Source organism: Otolemur garnettii, unplaced genomic scaffold, assembly GCF_000181295.1.
Source record: "Otolemur garnettii isolate 467f Iridium unplaced genomic scaffold, OtoGar3 scaffold00022, whole genome shotgun sequence".
Lineage (NCBI taxonomy): Eukaryota > Metazoa > Chordata > Mammalia > Primates > Galagidae > Otolemur > Otolemur garnettii.
Window position 1 is genome coordinate 7,147,504 of NW_003852417.1, and position 24,834 is coordinate 7,172,337.

Genomic DNA, 24,834 nt, shown 5'->3' on the forward strand with positions numbered 1-24,834 from the left:
AGGGTACATGTGAATCTTTCTAAATGTAGAACATAAATGTCTTAACACAATAACTAAGAAAATGCCATGAAGGCTATGTTAACCAGATTGATGAAAATATTTCAAATTGCATATAAAAGCAGCACACTGTACCCCATGACTGCATTAATGTACACAGCTATGATTTAATAAAAAAATAAAAATAAAGATATATACATATAATATAAAATCATACATATGTATATCTGTGAATGTGTGCAGTGTGTGTACACACACACAATTCAAACAAGAGAATGATTTCCCTATATCAAAGGGTTCAGTAAGGATCATATAACACGAGTTCATTAAAACCCCACCCTAAGCTATCTAACCCTAAAGTAGAAGAACTTAAATGGGAAGAGAAGGTTTCTTCTTTTATCATAGTAACAAGACAACCAGCCTCAAGGAAGAAATCTCAAGACCCGGCTGGAGCACAGCGTTCTTCAAGCCACAGCTGTGTCAGCGTGGTTTAGGCTGCAGGAGGACGTGTGAGTCTGAGCTCTCAGATGGTGCCAGTAAACACTTCCTGAAACCCCTTTCTCAGCTTGAATTAGGAGCCAACCAAACACATCCACACGGGCACAGAAAAGTGGCCTGAGGTGAGGAGGCCTCAGACCCACACTTCAAGTGGCAAGGGGACTGGTCTCCAGTCCACGGCTGCTCTGATTTCCGTGGTTCAGTTCAGTATAGAACTTCTGCAGGAAAACTTCACGGGGATTTGCATTCTCAGCACTGACACATGGTGGAGGTGAGTAAATGTTTGTTAAATCGACAAATACACGCTCTCCTTACACAGAACAGGAGCAGTTATTGTGGACTAAGAACACTATAAATAAAGTCGTTTTAAATGAATCATGGGTATGATTTGACAACAAGGTGCTCATTCACGTCTCTGGCCATACCGTAGTCACAGCTGCGACTTGCTCCAGGGCCATCTCGTGCAGATGCTGGTCTGGGCTCTCCAGGAGAAGCTTCAGGGCGGGCAGCAGGAGGGACCGGGCCAGCAGCAGCAGGCTCAGCTCCTTCACAGCCTGAAACCGCAGGGCACAGTGAATGAGAGCTGGAGGCGCCCCACTCCCCACCGTGCTGTCCTAGCGGGGTCCTCCCACCCCTTTTCCAGGAATATGGGAGAGTGTGTGTGCATGTGTGTATGTATGTACAGCACACGACACCACACTGAATACAGGGTTTGCACCCACAGTGCAGGCTGCACATCTCTCCAAGCTGGCATTCATCCACAGCGCTGCGTCCGGGCTCTGCGGTACTCACTGTGTAGGTACCGCACACGTTACTTAACACGATTCTGCTTTCCCAAACTCCCAGAGCCCTGTTTCTTCACAAGTGAAATACGCATATTCATATCCCCCCCCCGTTTTTGTTTTTCGTGTGAATTGGTGTTGCTGGACTGGACGCACAGCGTCAGCACTGAGTGGGGGCTTTATGATAATAGGAACTTATTACTATCCATCAATGTTGCTATAACGTCTAGTGTCATCCATGGAAACAAATGAAAATGGCAAATAAAGTGTTTCAAAACCCGCTTATGATCTTGATGGCAGGGTGAACTGAACCCTTGATATGCTTAAGACAGTCCATTTCCATGAAAACTATCTGCGGTGCAGAAAAATGAAACGTGTTTGGATCCTCACAGGTGTATCTGAATTCTCTCCTCCGCCCTTTCTCATACTGACTGAACCTGTCCTCAGACACAGGTTTCTATATGAGGTACTAGATGGTAATCCTTTACCACAGTGCTTCTCAACCTTCCTAATAATGTGGCCCTTTAATACAGTTCCTGTGGGTCATGACCCACAGTTTGAGAATTGCTACATTACAACAAAAGCATCAAAGAATAAAAAATAGATTTGCAAGCCATTTTGCCCTGCTGAGCTGTGCTCCTACTTGGACCCAGAACCAAACAGTGAGTGCAACCCTGTCACACCAAAGCAAGGGTTGTTTTGAAGGAAGAATTGAGGAACACTGGCTTTTGTGGGCTGGTCATTCTCTTGTGCTACTCAGACAGTAGATCAGAAAAGAAAAACTCAAGCTTACTATCCTCCCGAAGTTCCTTTACACTATTATAAAGCATGTATAAAACATGATGACACAAAGAACCTCTCGTTTAAAGCTTAGGATAAAGTTCTCTTTGGAATTCTGCTCCTTAGCCAGCAAGGCCCTGAGTTTCAGTGTGGGAAGCTGCGCTGCATACACTTTGGGGACAAGAATGACACCAGTCGGGGCAGTTTGTGAGATGCAGGCTCCAAGCACTAGAGAAGTGCGGTGTGGCCCAGAGCACACACGGCACCCAGAGCAGTCTCACTAAGCATCTGGGCCAAGACAAACTCGGATTTTTCATCTGGGATGCCAAGACCTGCAGAAATATCTGGGTGGATAAAACAAACTCCCGAGTGTGACACTCGGCCCAGCTGACTACATCCTGATGTGCTTCCTGGGCCCTCCTCCTCCTGCTCCTGGCAGGCCACAGCGGCCGCCCTCACCTGCACATCCACAGAGAGCTGTGCTGGGGCCCTTTCCACCACCAGGGAAGCATTCTCCATCGGAGCTGTCCTCACCCACAAGCTGTGAGCCATAATTGGGGTGGGGCTAGATCAAATGAGGAGGTGCGTTTTTAATTTTACTTAAGTTGTCGTTTTAAGATCCACGTGGCCAGTGGTCACTGTACTGGGTGCTGCAGCTGCTGGTGCTGTCCTGTCTCACACCTACAGCTCTTTGTTCTTGTGGTAATCCCTACTGTTGCTCTCTGACAAACACCTACTTTCTCTTTAAGTCTCAGCTTAAAGTGGCATAAAAAACCCACACTCCCTCTGTGAAGGCACTTCTGATGCCACGTTAGCACTCTATGTTCTAACTGCACTCTGTAAGTCTCTCCTACGTTACCTTTCATCTCGTATTTCTGTAATTGTTTTCATTTGTGTTTATTTTAGACACAAGGTCTCACCTTGTCACCCAGTCCACAGTGCAGTGGCGCGATCACAGTTCACTATAGCCTTAAACTATATTTGCCTATTTTTGATCTATATTTGGTCTATTTGCCTCACTTGATGGCAAGAAAACTGTTCCTTCTCTGTATTCCAAACTTGCTTGGCACACGCTATACCTAAAATAACTTGTCTATGATTCCCTTCTTTTTCTTTTTGAGACAGAGCCTCAAGCTGTCCCCCTGGGTAGAGTGCCGTGGCATCACAACTCACAGCACCCTCCAACTCCTGGGCTCAATGAGTGAGTCTCCTGCCTCAGCCTCCCAAGTAGCTGGGACCACAGGCACCTGCCACAATGCCCGGCTATTTTTTAGTTGCAGCCATCATTGTTGTTTGGTGGGCCCAGGCTGGATTCGAACCCGCCACCTTGGGTGTATATGGTTGGAGCCTTAGCCACTTGAGCCACAGGTACCAAGCCATGATTCCCTTTCTTAACACACATCTGCTTACGCAATAAGCTATCAGGAATGAGTGAACAAGTACGACTCTGTGATTTATGACTAAGCTTAAGACTTGGCTGCCCTTAGCTTTCATGACAAATTCTGTGAAATAATCTGTATACCCCTCTGAACAAGCACAATGGATAGATGCTGCTTCCAGGCCAGGACACTGCAGAGTGGAGGAACTCACTTTATGGGACTACTCAGCATTCTTCTGCTTAGCTAACAGTTACTGCCAAATACTCTGTCTTTAGATGCTAAATCCTGTACTATGTTTGGTAGGTGGTTTTCCCCTGTATTGCAAGAGCAACATTTATTAGGAGATTTACAAGGGGATTTTGGAAATTCCAAGAAAGGTCAAAGCAATATAACCCCCCCCCCCAAAAAAAAGACCTCATTCGACACACCTTCACGGTTCAAACCTGTCCGGCCATTAGGACCCAGAATATGAGTGAAGAGGAGTAGGCAGGCCTTGGCTCCAGCCAGGCCACAACCCCGGGTGTTTGTTCTCCCTATGGACTGTGATTCATAGAAATGCACTGGGTCATCAGAGAGACAGGGCCAGGCCACCAACACTCCTGTCCTCACATGACCCTTCTGCTGGCCCTTGGGCATCTAGCATCAGAAAGCGTTGGGAGGGCCTGCAGCAGGAGGAAAGGGCACAGGTAGGCAGGAGCTGGTCATGCAGGGTCCCTTGCAGTCCTCACCCTGACAGGCCCAGAACAGGCTGAGCTCCAGGACGCCCTGAAGGCCCAGGTCAGCCAGCATCTCTGTCAGCTGGGCCTTCACACTGGCCATTAGGCACTGCACCTGGGACAGCTGGGTGTAGCAGCAGCCTGGGGTTCATGTTCTCCAGGGCCTCTCAGGTTGCGCTGGGCCTGGAGCTTGAGTTCTAGGCATTGACTGTGCCCTGGGTCTATGATCACCTGGCATCTCCCTCCCAGCTGAACACCACATGCTTGTACTCTATATTATGTTTTAATATATGCCATCTCATTAAATTCCTCCTCAAATTCTTTGAGAACGGTGCTCTCTTAGTCCCACTAGGCAGATGACGAAAGCAGAGGCAGAAGGTGAATGAAATAAGTTGTGTGTTCTCTGAGTCTAAAAATCGAGCTGCCTGCATTATCAAAAGCAGCTCAGCCGCAGGGGGGAAGGGCATGTGGAGATGCGGCAGCTGGGGCGATGAGGCCCCGTGAGGCTGGGCCTCCTCACATGGCGTCCCCACACCTGTGATGCTACTTCACGCTGTGCCTCAGCGGAGTCAAGACCTTACAGGTCAGTCACAAATGGCTAGAATCTGTGGTTTAAAGTTATAAATGCCAAGTAGGGATTTTATGCCAATTTCTTAATCTCTATGTCCTCCAATCTCAAGAATGTTTCATCTATTGCCATGGATACAAGCTGAGAAGGATCCATAACTTTCAAGATTGTGGGGGGAGAGGACCTCTGAGAAAAAGTGATCCATCTGCTGGAAATACCTTTCACCAAGAACCACCTAGGCCAGAAGTAAGCAAGTGCCATGAGCAATAGTGGGCAGGCACAGAAAGGCTTTCTCCACAGTCCTGAAGAAAATAAAGCTCTTTTAACTACGAAAGCCTGGTGGGAAATGGAGATGAATAAAAAGTGCCCTGTCATAAACAATTAGGCATATATGTTTCATAAACCATGCGGTGGGGCAACCAAAGGTTTTAGATTAAAAACAAATAAATTTTAGATAATTTTACTACCACAGTAATATAAAATATTATGGATCTCTAAAATTAAACTTTCAATTTCTATATGTGGTTAAAAAAAAAACTTGAGACGTTTCAACTTTGTAATAATAATGTTTCTTCCTCTGTAACACTTTTAATTCACATCTGAGCATTTCTAGCCATCAATAAATACAGAATGTGGTACATACCATTTGCAAACCTCTAATCACAGGATCCAAAGGAAAAAACAATCTGTAATCATGCCCGATTAAGAGACAAAAGGAAAATGAAGAAAAGTCACTGTGACAATGGAACTCCTGGAATCGTCTATCAAATTGGAACAGAGATGTGGTAACAATCTACTGTGAAGTGGGGTTTAATCTAGTACCTCTCCCCTCACGCCAAGAGAAGTGTGGCTTGATCAAAGGTAGGGAATTGAGTCTGTGGATGAGGAAGGACACAGCCTCAACTCACTTTCCTTACAGCTGGAAACCCTGCCGAACAGACAGAACAAGGGTCCTCTCTGAGACTGTCCAGGTTAACCACTTATTTAACAGAGGCCAAGTTCCAGGGAGTTTGGTGATATTTTCATGGTTAAAGACCATGGCCCAGTTCACATAGACATATGGCCCATCTGGAACAGGAACAGTACAACTTCAAGCGTTACTTGGGTCCTCACATATGATGATTCTTGGCCTTAAGGTGCTCCCAGTCCTCACAGACAGGAGAGGGATAAATCCCACTTCCACTGTGTGATGTGCTCTGATAGGTTCGTGCTTTAGATGCTGTGCCGTCAGGCAAATGGCCATAAAGGAATCTTTCAAGTGGTAAAGGTTAAAGGAGACAGTGGAAACTGAAGTCCAAGAGTGCTTGCAAATGTGAGTCATGACCATCAGCACCAGCTGGCTAAACAAAGTCTTCCTAACTTAGATTCAACAGAACTAACAGTAGGACACTTCTGCTGCTGGGTATGGATCCAACAGTGTTTGATCTTGGGTTATATCAAGGCAAAGGTGAAACCCATGTTACCTACCCTGACGGGGATAATAAACTGTGTTGAGTCCCCTCTCTGTGCAGTAACTGAATCCTGCCAGGTGACACAGAGGTGACAGCCATGGTACCCACCCCCAGGGTGCTCACAACCAGGCAGCCAGCGTAAGAAGACATGGTACACGGCCCAAACCATACTCCACTGGAGTAAGGGGAGGTTATTTTTGGTGTTGGTACTTTAAAATATTTTATGGAATAATTCTGTCATTCTGGTGGTTAAAAGACTTCTTTAAATGGATAAATTATTTTAAAATTCAATCAAAAAACACTTATCCAGTCCCTCATTCAGAAAATAATTCATTAAATGTGCATTTATAATAAGAATATTTTCCTTGAGTGATTACAATGAGGATTGAAAGGATCATATTTAAATTTTATTTTCAAGTTTATCTCCTATGTGGTAGAAACTCAAAACCAATTAATCAACTTAATGCCATTATCCAACTGCTTAAATTTAAGACATGTAAATTGCTCAAACAATACATTGCTGAGGTGGGACCCACAGCAGGGGTTATAATTACTCTGTGCTTATTTTAGAATGCATTCTCTCTCTATGTGTGTGTGTATATATACACACGATAGATACATATCTGTACCTATCTATCTACATATATATGTTATATATATATATGTACAAATCATGGGATTAAATAGAGAACAAAGGTCAAAATGGATGTGGCTGAGTGTTCACTACAGTTTGCAGAGAATAAATAACGTGGTTTTGCAATCTCATTACAATAAGGTCAAGAAGTATGTAAACTCAGAGAGGGTGGTTACCTGCCGAGAGGAGGGTGAAAGCTTGCCATCCCTTCACCGACTGGCCTGCTCACACAGTTAGCCTATGTGCCACCATGGCCATGGTGGACACAAACTTGACATGGAGGGAAGGGGCATCCGGAAGAAACTGAAATTGGCTACGCACTGGGACTCATACAAGGAACCCTGCCTCAGAGATCCAGGGACAAAAGTCCCTCCAAACACCCTTTCACATCCCTTTTCTTCATCTGATGTGTCCGAAACGAAGGCCTTTCCTAGTAACGACTTCAGCTAAGTGTCCCCAAGCACAGTCACGGGGATTGCTGATAATGAGGAGGTCCCCCGGGAAAGCCACGTGAAATACCCACTCACCTCTGCAGGCAGCATCTGCTCCGTGTTATACAAAGAGCGGCAGATTTTCAAGACTTCATTCCCCGATCTTTCCTTGTTCTCCACCGTACACTCGGTTAGCATGGCTGTAGCAAGTCTCACCCATGGATTACTGGTTATGCTGGTTCTAATGGAGAAAAAAGAAAGCCACTGCAAAGGACAAAGCTATCAAAATTGTGGCGAAAAATTCAAAACAGGAAAGGAAACCCCACTTTATGCAGTAAAATGCTTATGGGAAACTACGATGGGAATCTAGATGATGGCTCCTTTGAGTCAATCGTGTAGAAAAGAAAAGAGAGCATCTGAAGGAGGAAGAGCCACTCACTGTGGGGTCAGCAGGTGCCCCACGGCACCCAGGTGAGTGGAGCTGAAAGGGCACAGGCCTGAAGCCAGAAGAGACCTGGCAAATTCTGGCTCCTCGATGTGCTGCTTGAGTTCTGGGGAAGCCGCTGTCACACACTGTTTCCTTGTTTCCCTTCCTCCCTTCCTTCCTCCCCTCCTTCCCTTTTATTTCTTTCTGTGTTGGTTATTTTGGAAGTGCTGAAGTCACACATTGGATTGAGAGTCCTCAGACATACTTGGAATGAGAGTCCTCAGACATACTTCTGAGAACCCGTTTTAAGGTATCCCATCACAGTCCCCAGAGGAGGACAGCTCTGTTGGAAGTGCTGAAGTCACACATTGGATTGAGAGTCCTCAGACAACCCGTTTTAAGGTATCCCATCACAGTCCCCAGAGGAGGACAGCTCTGACTTATGCTATTGTGTTCTCGTAGGCAGAGGAGACATGAATGGCAAGAGGGGTGAACTGACTGGGAAATGCTTTCTTCTGAGTCCAAGGATTTAATAAAGTAGTTTTATAAAACATAGGTTAGCAATTTATAAATTCCATTTCATATGGGACTGCAAAAGTATGAACTTTAAGATCTTTTTGGTCTATAAATGCTCTAAATGTTTTAAATACAGCAAGTGTTGTAATTGAAGCTGATTTTTGTTTTGTGGGTAAATAAATGATCTCTCTTTTTTTTTTTTTTGAGACAGACTCTCACTCTGTCACTCTGGGTAGAGTGCTCTGGCGTCATAGCTCACAGCAACCGCTAACTTTTGGGCTCATAGGATCGTCTTGCCTCAGCTTCCTGAGTAGCTAGGGCTATAAGCACCTGCTGCCATGTCCAGTTAGTTTTTCTATTTTTAGTAGAGACAGGGTCTTGTTCTTGCTCAGGCTGGTCTTGAACTCCTGAGCTCAAGGGATCTTCCTGCGTTGGCCTCCCAAAGTGCTAGGATTACAGGCATGAGCCACCATGCCAGGCTAAGTGAATGATCTAAATGGTCAGTGTTCTAAATGTAAAAGCACCTGTAAAACCAAGTTAATCTAGTAGAGGTATCAGACCTCTGATTTGGAAAGGAGGGTATGAAGAAATCTACAGTTCAACTCTAACGATTTCCTAAGAAAGCAAAGCATTACTGACAATCTAGTGGGCTCCACACCTATTTCATTTTAGCCTCGCCTGGGAGTTTAGAAGCAGATTCCCAGGTCTCAGTACAGAGTTGGACTCAACAAGTTCAGTAAGGGACCCAGAACCCTCCTTTTAACATACTGCTGACTGACTGGTCATCAGTTACTGCATTTCTTAGTAAAACTGCTGGTCAGTGATTCCACGGCACTCTATCCAAGGTGACAGAGTGAGACTCTGTCTCCAAAAAAATAAAATAAAAAAAAACAAACCTGCCAGTCAACAGTATGTTAAGTTGTTAGAAGTGCTCCGTGATTCTATACTATGAGCAGCTGAGAGATGAGGAGGGAACAAAGAATAAAATAGGCTGAACTGGGGACGACTGGGGATTCAGACTGGGAGAAATGAATCAGGGAGCAGCTGCTACGTTAACATGTTATTGTCTGGCGGTTTTACATAGAAACTACCCATGTTACTGGAACTCGTCACCAGCCATCTGTGTGTTAACCTGTTAACCGCAGGTCCAGGCAGCTGCAGGAACCAAGTGCAAGTGGCTGTCACAAGCAAGACTGAGGGTTTATGATGCAAAGTCCCACGCTGTAGGGGGGACTGTAGCGTTTCCAACAGCAGAGGTTGAGAAGCTATTCTTAAAAACTATCAGTCAGCATGGCCATCTCTGCCACAAAAGACAGACATTTAAGAGACATTTTGTTTTCTTTTTGAAAACGCTTTCTTAAAAAAACAACACAAAACAAAAACACCATTCTCTTTCCTTTGCTTCAGAAATTCCTAACAGTCTCATCCTAAGATTAGGGAAGGGTCATTTCCAGATGTTCTTTACAGTCCTAAACCGCTGACAGAATACAGTAATTTTCAGAAAAACGTCCTTCTTTAACCTGTGACAGGGGGAAAGAGATGTGCACTGGCCTGGGGCGGAGTCTCGCTGCTGAGTGTGGGAACAACACGATCAGTCCAAGAGCAAACAGGTACTGGGAGCGAAAGCGCTGGTGCTCAGGTTGTCTGCCAATGAGGAGCTGCCGGGCAGGAGAGCCGCGCATGGGCTCAGAGGAAACCTGGCCCTTCTTCCGAAAGAAAAAGTAAGTTATGCGGCTGATAGTACAAGGATTAGGTAAGGACCCCATGCAGCTGTGAGTGGCAGCTGTAAGCTCAGCATGACATCAAGGAAAAACAGAGTGAAGGTGGCCAGGAGCTGGTTGAAATTCTTCTCTTTCACTTCTGTGCTGGGTGATGCCTGAAGTTATCTAACTTCTGAGCCTCAATTTTGTCTTCCATCTATAAAATTAGATAACATCACCTTCCCCTGTAGGTGTATCGTGTGAATGACCGCTAATATATGTAAATTGCACATAATGCTGTGTGTTCTCAATAAGTGGGAATTATTCATTTGTTCCATATGAATTTTCAAGTTAGCACTGTAAGCAGTGTTAAGACAGTCAAGAAGTTTCCTAGTGAAAGTACCGAGACAAAACGTTTTGTTCACATTGTGTAAATCACATGTTATTATGAAGTATTGTCTGACACGTCAGAATGAAATATTTGGGTCTGGGGCAAAGAGAAATGGAAAGACGCTAGCAATATTCCAAAAAGAATTACAATTTCCTCTAAAGGAAAAAAATTGGTTATAAACACACACACACACACACACACACACAAAATCATTCCTTCACTGGTTCTTTTGAAGGTGCAATCTTGTTAAATTCCAAACACAGAAACTCTGATTAGGCTGATTTCATGTTAACACTCACACATGTTCGCTCTTCATTGGAGGCCAAGCTTGCAGGAGCAAAATCAAGTGCTGAAACTCAACCTCCTGGTGACTGGATTCCAGCAGCTCCAGGAACAGACAGTGGCGGTTCTCTTCATTCTCAACGTCAGCTATTTCTACCTGGAAGTAGAAATACACACTTGAAGGTGGGGGCACAGGATATTGCATTGGTTCATAGAAGAATCCAAGTTTGATTGTTTTAATTAAACTCTTGAAAATTTTTTTATAATATGCTAAGGGAAGATTCAACAACATAATAAAAAGCTTCAAAAACTCTATGCCTTACTCAACTTCAAGTAATTATATTAAAAACTGTTTTGAACTATAAAATCACAGGAAAGTTTTAATTTTATACACTGAAATAAATTCAAACAAGTAGACTTCCATCAAACTGGATCACTGGCATGTAACACATGTTAAGACACTAACTTGCTTTATTTGAAATTGTAATGTTTCAACAGATTCAACATTAGGTGACTTTTAAAAGTTTATATTATCCAAAATGCATTTGTAATTTTCATTAACAAACTACTCAGGCTTCTTGTTGTTTAGAAAATTTCTCTAACGTGAAATTAAAGATTTTATTAAAGTACATTGGTCACATGATTCTTTTGCTATAAATCAAAATCAAGTAAAATATCCTTTATTTACATTTCTGTGTCTACAGCAAAAAGAAGTCTCTGCCAAATACAGACCACTCATTTTTTTTCCTCCCACTGAATAGCTAAATAATTTTCTTTTACATTGAGGCAGTCCTACAACAAATAAAATTGCTCTAATGCCTCTGTGGACGAAAACAATTACTATTTGAAGCCAAAATCTGGCTCTCCCATTTTCTACTTTCCCTTAACAATTTGGATACACAAACATTCATTCAGATGATGATACCTTGAAAGGATGACTATGAATGGTTGTCTGTATATATGCTAAATTATCTGCACTAATGCACCTTCCAAAGCATTTAACTGAATGGTCATTCTGGCTTTGGTCCCAAGAAGCCATCTGAAAAAGTCACGCATGAATTTATAAATGTTGATATATACTACATGATTATTGGTAATTGCTGTGGGAGGCCCTTCTCAATGACCACCAGATCTTCTAAGTCCTGCGGTAAAGCCCTCTGTCTCTCCTGTGTGGAATAATAACCCCGACCCATCTCTTAGTGTTTGAAATAATTTCATCGTCTGCTAAGTCAGTTGGCCCCTTCCCTCAGGTTTGTGCGGAGGGCAGCACAGGTATTGGCAACCTCACTTTAAAGAAGAGCAGGCAGGCTTCCCTACCCTGGCAAGGCGGCCAGCAGGGGACAGAGTCCAGACAGAATCAGATCAGCACGTGCCACAACTAGAGGACGCAACATGCTGAATAAACTTTTAATTTTTAAGTCTGTCTTCTGACTGGGAGTTTGGCTATATTGCCTTGCCTCTTCATAAAGAAATGAGTATATTTTTGTGTTTTGTTGTTTGTTTGTATCTCAAACTCAAAGACATCTATCAGTTAAGATCTGATTTCGTTCAACATGTCTTCATACCTTCATTCAACGCGTCTCCAGCCTCAAGGCCTCCGAGGCTCCCTACACGATCCAGACCTGCGTACAGGATCCAGACCCTCAGGAACCGCGAGTCGTTCCCTCAGCCAGGCCCATTTCCTCCAGATTCCCGAGTGCTCCTTCTTTCATTCCCTCCACGTTTGTCACATGTCACCTTATCAGGGAAGGCCCTGCTTAACTGCCTCAACTAAGGGAGGATCCCTCCATACTTACGCTTCCTACCCTGTTTCACTTCCTTCTCAGCACTTACAACTGCATGACAGAGTATATATTTATCTGTTATCTTTCTTCTTCCTCAGAACGTAAGCCTCTTGAAAGCACAGACTATTTTTTGGTCTTGCTATCAAGCAGATGAGCAGTGAGTGAGCGAATGAATAAACCAATGGATGGGCACACACATGAATGAATGGATAAAGATAATTTGTCACATATGAAGTAATTTAGCACAAATGATACTAACTACTCATGGACTTGCTGTCACTTTCTGGCTGGTTTTGCTATTAGAAATAAATATAAGATTTAAAAAGAAAATATTGCCAAGAGGGAAATTACTAACCCCCCCCAAAGACAAGTACCCCAACTTATCATGACAAGTTTACTGATATTACATCTGCACAAATAAGGCCTTGTGATAGCTCTGATTTCAGTAAAGTCCTTCTCTTTTTCCTCATCTAACAAATGGGCTTTAAACCCCATAAATACATCAATGTACAAAGTTATGATTTAATAAAAAATAATTTTAAAAAATTAAAAATGGGCTTCAAAAATGCCTAAAGTCTCAGAAGTTCTGAGGAAGTGCCTTGAAGTCTGCAGCTGGGGAAGGGCTGATCTTTCCTACCTGCATTATAACCTTAGGTTCTATATAAAGCTTATTTATAGAAAAAGTTCGTGTTTTAAAAAACATTTAAAATACATTTAATGCTATGTCTGTAACGTTCCTAGCAGTGTTAGCACTCTAATTTTTATAAATAAATGGAGTATAATTAATAACAAGCAGTTTCCTCCTTTACATGAAATGTAGATTCTACATAGATTATTTTCTATATGCGATGCATCCCAGGAAAAGAGATGATTAACCAAAAAAACATTAATATATAGATTTAATTCTTTTAGAAAAAATTAGAAATTAATAGCTTACAAATTTTGAAGACATGAATTATATCATGAGAGAAGTAAAGGAAAAAGAAACTATAAATTCAACTTTCATACGTTTATATTCTTATTAGCATGTAAATAAATTTCCATGTATAAAATGTGTTTGATAATAAATTTCTTTGTGTAACACATTTTTTACACGTATACATCCTTTTTAAGAGTGTGCCTTTGTCAGGAAATATTTTCTTCTGAATGTTCCCTAAACATTTCAATTTTTAATAACTTATTTTTCAGCACCTTGACCTGCTCATATTTAAAATATAAATGGAAAAAACATAGTAACTTACATAATTACCTATTTTATGGGTATGCACAGTTGCACATTCCCTCATATCAAAAAGGATTTCAAGTTAAGTTACTCAGCTCCTAACAAAGCAGTTTTAAATTCGCTACCATTGTAGCTGTAAGTTTCACCTTACGTGAGAGAAGAAAATGGGTCTAAAAATTGTCTTGAGTACATTAATTTTCTGAAGGATGATAAAGAATACACATGGTTGAATAATCATTATATACTTTGAAGTACAAGTGCTTATTTAAGATTTGTGTCCATGTATTAAATTATCCTTAAAATGAATGTTAAAATTATCTTCTTCATCTTGTCATTTTAAGGGTTTTTTTGCAGTAAATTCTGGTAATCAAAATTAATGAATATGTAAAAAGAAGAAAAAAAGATTAGACAACTATATGTAAAGGGCTCCTAGACTGGGTAAGACAGCTTACCCATTTTTCCTTGCCCCTCTCTGCTAAGCACATATATAAACCATGGAAATAATAAAAAAGAAAATGAAACAAAAACTCTGAATGGGGGGAAAAAAGAAGGTAAATAAGTTTGGAACTCTAGGCATGAAGGAGCAACATGGTAGCAGAATGCCTTTTGTCTCCTACTCCCAAAAGAAGTCCACCCAGACTTAGTATTTCCCAACTCCTGATACAGAAACAGAAGAGAACTCAAGCTCAGGGAGGCTCACTTTTCATCAGAATCCCAGAGGAAAAGGAGAAAGGGTGAAGCTGAAATATATTTTAGTAAATAGTATCTAAAAACCTCCCAAATGTGATGGCAGATACAAACCTACAGGTCCAAGAAGCTAAGTTAACCTACATAGGATAAACTGAAAGAAATTCATGCTCATTATGATTAAATTTGAACACTAGTGACAGTAGAGACAATTCTGAAAGCAGACTGAATGACCTATAGGGAACACATGGTGGATTTCTTCTCTGAAATTTGGAAACCAGAAGGAAGTGGACAATGTTTCTCAAGTGATGAAAGAAAAGAACTCTTAACTATAAATTCTATATCTTGCAAAACTACGTTTCAGAAAGAAAGAGGATATACAAAACAAAAACATTCTTAGAAGGAAAATTAAAATAATCTGTCATTAACATTACCATTCAACTTGTGAGAATTCAGGAAGACAAAGCCTGATAGAGTAGACAGATACTCCACAACTTACTGTGTCCTATAAACATATATGTAACATATCATAAGTTAAAATTGCATTTAATATACCAATAAATCTATCAAAAGTCAAAAAATCATAATCCTGAATGGCTTCTAAATTCTGGACCTCACTTGTTTCAACTTTGGTTCTAAACATCTTCCCTAATCTACTCCCTATAATAGTATTCCTCCTGTAACTATGTTTCTAACCTCTGACTTGTCCATTTGCCTACTCTGACCTGTTCTGACATTCAGGAATTAATGTGTTTCTTTGGGTGACCACAAATCTTTGACTGCAATGGTTGAGTCAGAACTCTCTCAAGCATCCTTCTCAGTTCAACTCAGTAACTAATAAAGAAGTCAAATGTTTTCCATATTCCCTTCTAGTTTTGCTTGAGTTTGCCAATTATTTTACTGTATATATCTGTATACATATAGATATGATTCAAAGGGAAGGATACTTTTCTTTTTCTTTCTTTCTTTTCTTTTTTGAGAGAGTCTCACTACATTGCCCTCGCTAGAGTACCGTGGCATCACAGCTTACAGCAACCTCCAACTCTTAGGCTTAAGCAATTCTCTTGCCTCAGCTTCCTGAGTACCTGGAATTACTGCTATGTTTTTTGCAGTTGTTGTTTTAGCTGGCCTCAGCTGGGTTCAAACCCGCCACCTTCAGTGCATGTGGCTGGCGCTGTAATCACTGTGCTACGGGTGCCAAGCCAGAAGGGTATTTTCCAAGAGAAGTAGATTACAAACATGAGTTTAGACAAACCAGACCAGTTGCCTTCAAATATTGTGAGACATATAAAAAGTAGACAATTTTATTCTCTTCATTTAGATGGCCACATAAAATCGCAAGAAGAAAATCGCTTATTTACCCTACAAGCATAGTAACTTAGATATTTAAGAAAAGACCTTAACTCTGTAGTAAATATTTGGCAAATGAGGCAGGGCATGGTGGTTCATGCCTTTAATACTAGCATTCTGGGAGACTGAGGCCAGTGGATTGCTTGAGCTCACGAGTTCAAAATCAGCCTGAGCAAAAGTGAGACCCCATCACCACTAAAAATGGAAAAACTGAGGCAAGAGGATCACTTGAGCCCAAGAGGTGGAGGTTGCTGTGAGCCATGACACCACGGCACTCTCTCTACCCAGGGCAACAGCTTAAGACTCTGTCTCAAAAAAAAAATAAAGATTTGGCAAATAAATGCTCATTTGTATTTTAAAATGTAAAAACAAATGTTTAAGGTATGAATATATCATATTTTATGATGTCTACTTAATACACTGGAGTAGTTGACCCATGTGGCAGTTAAGAAGGCTTTTACTGTAATACTCAATTTGATAAAGGTCTTAAAAAACATATAGTTTACAGTACTATAAAAAGAGAAGTAAACTTGAACTTAGGAGATCAGGAAAGTGGACAGGGTGGCATACAGGAAGTGATGTGAAGCAAGAATGGGATTTGGAGATGTAGAGGTAAGAGGAAGCTGAGAAGATTGGGGAAAGACGAGGAAAGTCAGTGTTCTGAGTAGTAGTTTGTGGCAAATTGGGGGGAAATATGGTGGATATGCGAAGGAAGCAGGTCAGGACCAGAACGTAACGATAACTAAACACTCATGAACACCATGACTGTCCAAAGCACTGCGAGCCCTGACTTTGGGCCCTCTGAGTAAGCTGGTGAGGGAGAAAACTTAAAAGAATAAAAACCCATCTCAGCAAATACCCCTTGAAAAACTAAGAGAAGGGTAGGGAACTGTTATTTTTTCATATCTACTATGTGCCAGTCACTATATTAGATGTTTAACTTCTTAAACATCTACTTAGCATAGAAATCAAATGAGGGACCTTTTATCTAAAGATTACTTTTAGTAGAAGAAACAACTTCAGTATAGAAGAGATTCTAACAACTTTGATATAGAAGGGAATTTAAGGGGAATGGGTATAATCAGATCTAATATATTTAAGGACTCTGAGATTTCTCTCAGATATTTTAAAGAACACATGAGAGGAAATAGGGTATTATGCAAAAAAAAAAATTGATGAGTGGTCAGGGTAGAGATGAAGAAAATGTTCGCGTATAAGACTACATATTCGATTGGTAAAGTTAACACAAAGAAATACCCAGATACGAGACCTCTATCAAGATAACCAACAAACAAGAAAGACCTTTGTGGTCTTCTTTCACCATCAAAGGTCCTTTGTGAAAGAAGGAATGTGAAATGAGGTTGGGGAATAGTAGAGATTTGATTCTAAAGATTTCCCAAAGCTCTGATATGCGCTGAAGCAGGGTGGTAAGTTTGCGCTTCTATTTAAGTTCTCACTATCTGGGTGACTCTACACATATCTGAGCCTCCCAACAACCATAAGGTAGCCCTTTTACAAAGTTACCAGAAAAATTATGTAAATGTCATGGACAGCATCAAGCATCATGCTGGCTAATCAAAAAAATGTTATTTTTCTGCACTTGACATTAGTAGTTGTCAGGGATCTGCTGACTTTCTCCCTCCAAACTGAAAACATTTTCTGAAATTTTTTGTTATCTGGGTTATATCAAGAATTTTAGTTCTGCTCCTCCTTGAAATAGTAAGAGATATGGCCTACCTCCCCTGCTTAAGGCAAAGTAAGGGATTTCAGACTTCTGAGAAAGAGAGTTACTACATAACTTCTCTCCCAGGCCAACCTCATTCCTGAATATAACTCCCAGGTATTACATGCATATGAAAAACAGTAGGGCGAGATCCCTTGCTCTGTGCTTTGTAATCAGTCATTTGAATCAAGACCCTGGAGTTGTTTTTGAAGGACACACTTTAACAATGAAAGCCTTTTTCAAGAACTGTGAAGAATTTGTCTTGCTGATAAGCTAACAAGATAGTGTGCCACAGTGACATGGATTCTGGCAGAAGACAAGAAAGACTTGTCGTCAGAGACAAAGATATTTGTTACTCACCAGCCAGAGTATCAGCATTTTCTTACACCAGTTTCCCAAGTCCCAAGTCTCATGGGGTGGTATAGAGGGCCAGTGACATGGACACATACAGTGGGCTATGTTACTGAAGAACCCCAAGCTTAGTGAATATGAATCTTTTTTGCCACAAGAGAGATACTATCTCTATCTTCCAGGGCATTTTGCTATACCAAAGATTGTCTAGAGTTAGTATCTCTGCTTGGAAGACGTGCTGAAATGTGAGAGATCTGTGGAGAACTGCTTCCCAATAGATTTTTAGATATCCTTATAATTTATCCCATTGAGAAGTATGTAAGACTAGCCTATGTTAATAGTATTAAATAAAGGTTCCTAAATATGGCTTCTAGATGATGAAACAGTTAGTGTATTTTCCTTTGAATAGCAATATTTACTCTAAAATATATTTGAGAAAAAGATGATGCACTAAGTTTAAAAAGGCAAGTAATTAGACTCATATTTACTAATACCCTCTATACTGAAGACTCTTGTGATTTATTTTCACAGATATATTGTTATGTGTATTCCTTTATCATTTAGTTAGTCCTTTTAATATGTAGTATATTCTCTTTATTAAGTCTAGTCATTTTCAGTATTTTATTTGAGTTTTCTAGAAATTAGAATAATATAATCTACAATGAAGTAATAGCAATTTTGACTTTCAAAAAGTTACAGGTCCTATTATTATTTATTTTCTTATTGCACTGACTAGGACTAGAAGAACAATGACAAAAAATAATGATATTGGACACTTTTGTTTCTAATTTCAATAAAATGCCTCCACATTTTCAGTGTTAAAAATTCAGGTTTAGCGGTAAGCAGAGAATATGTAGCATAGCAAATAATCAATATATATTTCTTGCATAAACAGTACCATAAAAATGATGATGTCATCTACCTACTTTTTAGAAGATAGCTTGGGTCCAATATATTTGCATACTACATCTAGTAATGTTGCTCGTTAAGAGTTAGAAAAATTAAACAGCCTAAAGTTATAAAAATTACTGTGTCACAAATGAAATAAATTATATGAAAAATAAGTAGAGAAAGAAGTGTTGCCCTTAGACCACAAAAGTTAAAACAAATGGGTCTCAGAAGCTGATATAAGCTGTGAAAGCTTGCAATTAGTGTGACTATCATGGGGATCTAAAATCCCTAAATACCTAAAAATAAGGCACCTGACTCAACATGGATGTCAAGCCAGGAAATAATCAAATTTTCTCTTGTCTAGGAAGTAGTATTGTCTCTGTAAAATATACATCCTAAGTATCCAGAATGACTGGGGAAAAAGAGAGAACCCAGCCATACCTGGCATGATTACCTTACCCAGAGTCATACCTCAGGTTGCACAGAGAGGAGGTGGGGAGCTGGATACAGCATATGATCCTGAGTGGTGGAATCTGATGAATTGGGCTAGTGATTGCAACCTGCTGCCACAGAGACTAGTGATGGCAGGAAGTCTTTCCAGAGTTTACAGTTGTTGACAGAAACTGCACGTTGAGTGGAAGGCTTGGAAGAGTGGGCGGACTTGAACAATATACAGCAACCAGATTAGAATGCCAGTTGTAGTAGATTTGCCATCAGTTTGGTGGCTGGCAAGGCAGCCACATTGACAAGTTCTCAGGGGCCAGGGGGCTACCATTGTAGGTAGGTCATGAGAAGGTCTTAGCACAAGCCTAAAGCATGGCCATCTTAATTCAGCCAGGATCAGAACTCTACCCTTGGGACAGTCTGAGGAAGTCCTCAGGGATGGGAGTGAGGGAGCACTGTGAGACCTGCCTCTGAAGGATTCTTGTGAGCTTTAAGATCCCAACCTGGCAGGGTCTGCATGGTGAGGAAAGAATCAGGTGAGCACCAAAGACAACTAAGTTTGAAATAAGGACCATGGAGGCTGCTGGCTGTGCTCTCAGTCCCCTAAAAAAACCACAGCACCACCTGGTGTCTGGCAACATATTGCAACAAACTGTCATCAAGAACAAGGACTTCTGTTTGAAACAAAGGAGGTAGTGAGAAGTAAAAAGGAGAACAGGAGGTGAACAAGAAGAAAGAACACATGAGGAGGAATTGACAGAAAAATCTGGGTAACATGAAAAACCAAAACAGAGGAACTCCCCCAAGGGAACATGAGGCAGCTACTGCAGAAGACTCCATCTATAAAGAATTAATGAACTTGACAAAAAGAGAATTTAAAATATGGATGATAAAGACAATAAAAGGAATGGATGAGGAAATGGAAAGACAGACCAAAAATCAGGTGAGAGATATGTAGAATGCAGAAAGGATATGGCAGAGCTTAAGGAAATGAAGAAGACAATCAGAGAATGTAAATATGCAGTAGAAAATATCAATAATAGGTTAGACCATGGAGAGGAAAGAACCTCAGAGTTAAAGGATAAAATTTTTGAGTTAACCCAGGTAATTAAAGAGGTAGAAAAGAAGAGAGAGAAAGCAGAACAGGTGCTTAGAGAACTATGAGACTCCATAAAGTATTCAAATATATGGATAATAATAGGGATTCCTGAAGGGGAAGAAGACTGTCCCAAAAGAATGGAAGCCCTGCTGGGGACTATCATAAAGGAAAACTTCCCAAGTTTTACTATAGACCCCAACACACTCCCATCAGATGGATATCAAATCCTGGGTCATCTCAGTCCAAACAGAGCTTCTCCAAGACACATTGTAATGAACCTGTCCAAATCAAGATGAAAGAAAAAATTCTTCAAGCGCCAACTGACCTACAGAGGCAGAACCATTAGGATGACACCAGACTTTTCAACTGAAACCTTCTAAGCCAGAAGAGCATCATCATCCACCTGCAACACTCTTAAACAAAACAATTTTCAACCCAGAATTCTGTTTTCTGCTAAACTAAGCTTCAACACTGATGGAGAAATCAAATCTTTTGTGGACATACAAGGACTGAGGAAATTGACCACAGCAAGACCAGCTCTACAAGAAATACTTAGACCTATTCTCAACACTGAGCACCACAATGGAACACCAGTAAAGTAAATACCCAGAAGCTACAGGTCAAAACATAGCTTCCACAATGACACAAAGTATAAAACTTACCCAACAAACTTTTACAAAATAAGATGAATAGAACTCCACCACATTTGACTTACAAATGTCAATGGATTGAACTCACCACTGAAGAGGCACAGGCTGGCTGATTGGATAAAAAAGCACAATCCAGCCATATGCTGTCTCCAGGAGACACACCTAGCTTTGAAGGACAAATTAAGACTCAGGGATGGAAAACAGTACTTCAAGCAAATGGAAATCAGAAGAAAGGAGGGATTGCAAACTTATTTCCGGATACAAGCTGATTTAAAGCAACTAAAGTTAAGAAAGACAAAGATGGACACTTTATACCAGTCAAAGGAATAATTCAACAAGAAGACACTTCAAATTTAAATATTTATGTACCCAACTTAAATGTTCCCAGATTTATGAAACAAACCTTGATGGGTCTGACCAACATGATATCCTATAACACCATAATAGTTGGGGACTTTAACATCCCTCTGACAGAACTGGACAGATCCTCAAAAAAGAAACTAAACGAAGATACTAAGGACTTAAATGCAACCCTATAACAAATGGGATTAATAGATATATACAGAAACCACCATCCCAAAGCTAAGGAATATACATTTTTCTTGTTAGCCCATGGTACATACTCCAAAATCAACCACATCATAGGATACAATTCAAACCTCAGCAAAATTAAAAGAATAGAAATTACACCTTGTATCTTCTATATCCTAAGTATCCAAATAATTTCATAAAATATGAGAAGTGCAGAGAACTAATGTGAGTCTCTAACATTTACAATGTGAAATGACCAGGGAACATATTTTAACATGGAAGAAAAATTAACTTTAGGTGCTTTTCCAAATGCTTCAACATACTTCACAAAAAGGATTGTAAAATAAATGATAAAAGGTCAATTTGATTAAACATGCAGCTTTCAAAAAGTGATAATGAAGTCAAAGTACTTCAGAAAAATATTTATTTTGGAGACATTATTGATCTTTCCTCTCTTAGTTTTCTCTTTCATAATACTGAGATAAGATGGCTGTGAATGTTAACATGATAATGGGAATAAAACAAAAGAGACTGGCACATGGTAGGCACATAATAAGTGAAAAGTATAATTTATGTTATTGCCTACATATGTGTCAAATGTAAACAGAACAGCAGAATCTGTGCTAGGATTCCTTCTGGTAAGAATCATGTCTATAGGCTAGACAGGACAGGAAAAAAACGCAAAAACAATGGCTGTTTTAGGAAAATGAAATTATGGGTTAACTTTATCTCTTTTTAAAATCCCATTTATTTGTGCAATAAATACGACATTTGAAATGACTTTCACAAATTAGGAAAATAAATCTGAATAAAATTGCTATTTTTTTTTAATTTTACGTAGTCCTTTTCTCCAATGAATAAGAAAAACACATTCATTTTTTCTTAACATCTCTGTCTCTTCCCCAGTGAATAGTAAACAAAATTCAGGCGGTGAACATGCCCAGCATTTCTCAGGCATCTATATAGCTAGTGACTACTCCACCCTGACACAACTAACTAAATGTCCTAGGATCTTAAAGGGAAAAATTCAAATGCAACTCAAACACAAGAATATCTTTTTCCCTTTTGTTTCTTAAAGCACTGTTTCTCTCCTCATTGAATTAGGTGACTTTAGCCCTTGTTACAAGTCAATTTGTCAAATAGCTACAGCTTCCTTATCAGACAAGGAGCCAGTGTCCTTGAAAACACGTACTAAGTCACCTATTCTCAGTTGAAAACTGTGGCGGCCAAAAGTGAACACAATTATCTTAAATGGAGGTGCTTCTCCAGAAATATGCCTCTTTCTATATGTATTAACAGGAGCTTATTTTACATTCAGATATTTATAAATATGAAATAGGTATTAATGCATATAAAATCACTTTATAAATGGAAAATAACTACAAATATGTGAGGATTATTATTGGTAATAGTGATATTAGTCACCATACTCTTATCTTTCATATGAAGACACTTGAATTTGTACAGTCACTGGGAAACTCCTTTCATGAACACCCTAAAGTCATACTGAAATGTCTTTGTATGCAGGGCATCAAAATATAAAACAAACAAACTTGCTTCCATAGATATACAGACTATAAAAAGGTAAGAGTTGATATCTAGGAATATTAGATCCCTGTCTATTAAAGCCACTCCACTCCCTTTATAAGGTTTTAGGTGGCTGATGCCACCTACTGTGTCCAGTGGATCTAATCAACATGCCTCAGGAAGGGGATTTTGAGATGATCAAAACTCATTCTAAACTGTTGACTGGCAACATTCTCCAGTGACATAGGCAGCTCTTAGCTCAATGGCTACCACACAGTAAGTAAACAGCATTATCACTGTTAGCTATTACTATCATAGTATTAATTGTTAACTATTGGAGAAGAAAATATTAATACAAACAGAACATAAAGTATAATTTTTTTCCACCTCTGTATATTTATACAATTTATTAAATAGAAAATATAAAATTATGAAACTATCCCTAATGTTTAAACAGCAAAACTAAGGTGCTATTTTCTGATATATTTTATGGCTATTTTCAGATTTTACCATTTCTATACAGCTAATAAAAATGCAGAAATTGAGAGAATTTCATTAATACTCAACCTTGCAAGCTTATGATAAAGGCCAAATGTGCTTCTGAGACGTCTGGGTTCAAGCCAGGTGAGCACTGTCTACCCATAGGAAGGGTGTTCTGATAAGGAACAGAGAAATGAAAGAACGAGCTCTTTCCTGGCTTTTGGTTCAGGTCTGGAGAAAAGCTAAAACTTTTAACCTCAGCTTCCCTCCTAAGGTATAGTGGGAAAGTGAGCGCCTGTTTGTAAATCATTTGAGAATAAATGGTTCTCAAATGTCCTAAGAAGTCTCTTCTAGGGTATCCTGCAGACACACCCTTGAGGTGGTGGATAGCCAATAAAAGAACAGGAATTAGGTTCCCAAGGGGGTTCCACACATCTGTGGTTGAAAAACATACATAAACATTCAGAAGAGGCCAACAAGTCCAATTCTGAGCCATTCTGCTTATTTTACTATACTTCTAAACATAGAAATTACATAATAAAACATGCAATGATCACTCCTCATAAATGCTATTTTCACTTTCATACATAATATATATTTTCAGATGGCTAAATATTTTATGAAACACTTATAAGATAAAACATGATAGGCTTAAATATCTTGTGTTAAAATAAGAAAAGCAAAGATTCTACCTTGTGATTTTTTTTCTAGGGCAAATAATCACACCATATGAGCCCTTATAAACATATGTATGTTTCTTTTCTTTTCTTTTCTTTTCTTTTTTGGCCAAGGCCGGCTTTGAACCTGGCGCCTCCCATATATGGGGCCAGCACCCTACTCCTTTGAGCTACAGGTGCCGCCCTATGTATGTTTCTTTTCAAGAGCTACTACTATTGGAGGTTTTATAGGCCAGCCTTTGTTTTTTAGTCAAAGTTGATACAGTATTAATTGAAATGGAGCCAGAAATTCTGTCACTCGTAGTATCTCATTCAGATTCGATTTGAATGTTGGCCCAGCCCTTTAGCAGCTGTGTGATCATGCAAACATGCTCCTCTCAGCCTCAGTGCTTTCCTATGTAAAGATAAGGCAGTAATAGCCAGCCTATTAGACTACTTTGAGAATAATGCGTGTATCATAATAGAATGCATAACATAATGTAGAACATAAACATATAATGCAGACACACACACCCCTTTACAGACGTCTAACATCAAGTTAACACTGACAGGTGTCTAACACTCAGTCACTCTGGTACCTACTCGCATCCATCGTTCATTATTATATATCATTCTGCCACATTTTAGCACTGAGATATTGTACAAATTTTTTAACCATTCTGAGCCTATTTCCTCATGTGGTGATGGAGTGACAAGATCACCTAAGAAAATGGGATATGATGTAGGGATAGTATGATGTTTAAATAAAATGTTAAATGTATAAAACCTATGTTCACTGCATGGAAGAGTTTCTCAAAAACTAAAAACTAACAGTAATGTAGCATCTCCTAAGCTTAAGGGAAAACAGATTTTTGTTGTAGCTTTCA

General features: G+C 39.9%; 1 protein-coding gene across 1 annotated transcript in view; it reads right to left on the minus strand.

Annotated features, from left to right (window-relative positions):
• The window catches only part of NBAS (neuroblastoma amplified sequence), a 367,205-nt gene that overhangs the window by 11,330 nt on the left and 331,041 nt on the right, over nt 1–24,834 (minus strand). Inside the window, 3 exon segments of the mRNA XM_023511811.1 lie at nt 921–1,049; nt 7,333–7,477; nt 10,570–10,709. Coding sequence (XP_023367579.1) covers nt 921–1,049; nt 7,333–7,477; nt 10,570–10,709 — 414 coding nt within the window.